Consider the following 4,078-nt stretch of genomic DNA (forward strand, 5'->3'; position numbering starts at 1 on the left):
AATAATAATAAAATAATAATAATAACACATCGAACTTATATGGCGCTTTTTAGGACACTCAAAGATGCTTTCATGCGCTCTCACATTCACACACTGCCAGTGATGGTAAGCTACTTTCCCATTTGGCGCCGTCGGCCCCTCTGACCACCACCAACACAGGCAAGTTAGGTGACGTGTCTTGCCCAAGGACACAACAGCAGTATACCCCTGACGGGAGCTGGAATGACACCCGTGACCCTCCAATCATGAGGCAACTTGCTCTACCTCCTGAGCTACTGCTGCCCCAAACAAATAAACCTACACTTATTTGTTCAGTAAAGTTCTTTAATTTTTATTTTGCCTCATTTAATCAAAATCAAAGCTGCTGGGGGTCTCTGTTTGTCAATTAATGTTTTTGCTTTAATTTTACATTTCCTTTGGCAATATAAACTTTTTTCCTCCATTTTTTTTTACTGGACTACAACCACAAATTTGTCTGAACCAATCAAAATGTTTGTGTCAAGTTGTACCTTCCATCAATTCTACGTTCAGCCAATCATCTAGTGCAAGGGTGCCCAATCCAGGTCCCGGAGGGCCGGTTTCCAGCAGGTTTTAGTTTCAACCCCGCTCCAACACACCTGATTTCAATCAGCAGGTGATTAACGGGTTTCTGCAGAGCCTGATGAGCTGATGCACAGGTGATTCAACCACTGAATCTAGTGTGTTGGAGCAGAGAAACCACAAAAACTACTGGATACTGACCCTCCAGGACCATGATTGAGCACCCCTGATCTAGTGGGACGTCATCGGCAGGCGCAGGACCCCGAGCCGATCTGGAAGTCTGAGCACATTTGATATCCATACATCGGATATCTGAGGGGACATTTTTTTAGCCCTGCCCAATGAGTATCTAATGGCTTTATTGACAAAAGCCTATAAACACATCAATCATATGGGGGGGGGGGGGGGATTTTCTGATTGTTATTTCAATTTTAAAAAGTTTTTAAATCAACCTGTGTGACCAGGTAAAGACAGTACGCTAATACACACACACACACACACACACACACACACACACACACACACACACACACACACACACACACACACACACACACACTTTATTGACTCAGTGGTTCAATCATGATGGTGGAGAGCCTTTTTACATTCATCCGGGCCAGAGTTCAGCCTCCAGGCTCCGACACAGAAACTATGGGACAGGGAAGTAAACATTCTCCTAAATGGGTAAACATTTGGCGGCAAAAATCGAATGAGTTTGGAGATATGTCAATTTTGGGGCATATTTTTAGAGTCTTTGTGCAATGTTTTAAAATGAAACAGGAAGTGGGAAGTTTATGTGTTTGGCGCCCACCCTGCTTCCCTCGCCGAGCCAAGAAAGACGTGGATGGAGATTAAACCGGGTGAAGAGTTCGGTAAAGGGCCGGCTGCTCCAACATTGTCTGGTGTAACAGATATAATAAGGCATTTATAACTTTATACAAAAGGATCAGATTATCCATAAACCCGACACCACCAGAAGATTGTTTTATGGTTTTCCTTAAAGCAAAAATTTAAGAGCCAGTTATAAAAACATGTAAAAACAGGAAATCTGTGAGTTTTGGTCATTGTGCATTTCATTAAATCTATTGTTATTTGATTAAATTAAAATAAATCTAAGCTGGCAGTTAAAGTAATGATGTTATTAAGCATGGGGGTTGCATGAAACAACAGAACCTATGATGACATTTAAAGAGCAACCATTTACACATTTGTACAAAACATGTTTAAAACTCTGAACTTATCGATTAAAATTCATCCAACAGTTGCTGTACAAAAAGCAGTGCAGCAGTTTCTTGTTATTTTGAGTTTTCACAAAGTTTTGAGTTTTATTGTTAATGAAGAACATTAGACATTAGGCTAATATAATTAATTGAGACTTTATTGAGACAACAACACAGTAACACTGATTTTTTTTAATCTAAAAACACATCCAGAAATCCTCTTTTAGTGAAACATCATCAATAATTCATCAAGTGGAGCACTGTCCTCCTCTGCTGAGATCTAATGCCTCAGACCGGTGATGGCTCGGACACAGGTACTGTTCAAACTCACTTCGGTCCAGATCATACAGCATGTCCAGGTGAACCTGGTTCAGATAGATCTCCAGTGAGGGCTTTGATGGACCCACCTGGAGCCTGCAGACTCTAGACTCCCTCTCCTCCATGCCAGGACCAGACGTGGAGAAATGGTGCTGCTGCAGGTGTCTGTGCTGGGAACCAAAGTACTCTTGATGTTCTGCTTGGTGCACAGGAGGGCCTGAGTAAACAGCAGCTGAACCTGGAAACCCTGAGAGGCTTGGGTGGCTGCTCTGAAGCACAGGTGAATGTGTGAAGTGAGGGGCGGATTGGAGATGCTGCTGCTGGTTTTGGAGCAAACAGGTGAGGTTGCATGGAGCGCTGAAGTCTGAGCTGCAGAGAAAAGCTTCTGCTGGTCTGGGCTGGGAGCTCCTCTTCGGCTGCTTCCTGCGCCGAGGCCTGTATTTGTAGTTGGGGTAGTCTATGGTGTGCTGGACCCTCAGGCGTTCAGCCTCCTGCATGTATGGGCGCTTCTCAGCCAAGGACATGGACTTCCAGGTTTTTCCTGCAATGAAAAGTGAATTTTCTTGAAACACAGCCCCTTCAGTAAGGACTGATTTGGACAGGAGCATTAAAACATTTTCAGCGTTTCTTGGAAACTTTTACCGAGTATTTTGCTGAGATCGGTGTTCTCCAGTTCTGGGTTGAGCTGCGCCAGCCTCCTGCGCTCCTCTTTGGTCCAGATGATAAACGCGTTCAGGGGCCTCCTGACCCTCTGCTGTGTCGGAGCAGACTTGGCTTCAGGACTGGTGCAGCTGGACTCGGAGTGGACGGACAGCGGACTGGAAGGTCCCGGACTCGGGGGGAGCACCTCACTCGTCTGCTCCCCGTCTGTGGCGCACAAACCCTCTCTTTCCGTAGAGTTTGCGCAAAGCTGGAAATGAGCGCGATCTTGGCTGAAATGCATGATGGAGACGGTCACCATCCCGGTGATGCGGAGCGCAGAGGATTTATGCGGCCTCCCCACCAATGGGAGGGCGGGAGGAGTGGATTAAAGGTGTGAAAGGTCCAGGTGTTTCCTCTGGTCTGGAAAAGGCCCCGGCTGACCCCTGATCACCAGTCTTCAGACGGGATTTTTAGGTTGAGAAAAGAAAAAAATGATCAATTATTCTCGAATTCGATGCGTAAAAATGCGCAAGTTTTTGTTTTATCCAATCACAAAAACAACAGAAATACCAAAGAAATATAGGTCCAATAGATTATTTATTATTATTATTATTGACCCCCCCCCCCCAAAAAAAAACAACAACAACCAAAAACAAAAAAACAAATGAACTTTTTAAAACACCGAACAGTTTGGATCAGACGCACCTGAGCGGCGGAGAGGGAGGCACGTCAAAGTGTGCGGCACGTAGAGCTGGTTACTGATTACATCACTCTTATCACACATCCACTGACTTTATCAAAGTACATTTTACCAGACTGAATAAAGAAACGTGATCAAGGCCTGTTTATTAACACACACACACACACACACACACACACACACACACACACACACACACACACACACACACACACACACACACACACACACACACACACACACAATCCAGCCCTGCACAAAGGAGCGTGATGAGGTCATGCCTCCAGCAGATCAACACCAAATTAATCAGTTTAGATAAATGTGGTGCAACAGGGTTTAAATCAAGACCTTACGGGTTTTAACTCACGTGACAAACTTTCCTGTTAGTTTATTTCATTTAAATTAAATGAATCGAAAGTTAAACACATATGGAAAACTTTGCACAATAATGTAAATTATCAGTTTATTTGAGGCATTTTACTAATAAAATCATTTAAACCGGTGCAATAAACACAGAAGCGCAACATCCAGAAAATGCACATTGTGCTTTTAGTTTTAAAAAGCCACAATACAAACTCGTTTAATGACTGCTTTCTTCCTGCAGACGATTCCACCAGTTCTTCTTTTTCTTTGCATAAATCTAACTTTGTTATACTTC

At 43.7% G+C, this 4,078-nt stretch overlaps 1 protein-coding gene across 1 annotated transcript; it reads right to left on the reverse strand.

The window, feature by feature from the left end:
• Positions 1 to 1,026: 1,026 nt before the first annotated feature.
• On the reverse strand, positions 1,027 to 3,596 carry sox32 (SRY-box transcription factor 32). The gene is made up of 2 exons (XM_015954783.3): positions 2,721 to 3,596; positions 1,027 to 2,619 (listed from the first exon to the last, which is right to left on the reverse strand). Exons 1-2 carry the CDS (start codon positions 3,037 to 3,039, stop codon positions 2,009 to 2,011), a joined length of 930 nt encoding a protein of 309 aa, XP_015810269.3. The 5' UTR covers positions 3,040 to 3,596; the 3' UTR covers positions 1,027 to 2,008.
• Positions 3,597 to 4,078: the final 482 nt, after the last annotated feature.

This window comes from Nothobranchius furzeri, chromosome 7 (genome assembly GCF_043380555.1).
Source record: "Nothobranchius furzeri strain GRZ-AD chromosome 7, NfurGRZ-RIMD1, whole genome shotgun sequence".
NCBI lineage: Eukaryota > Metazoa > Chordata > Actinopteri > Cyprinodontiformes > Nothobranchiidae > Nothobranchius > Nothobranchius furzeri.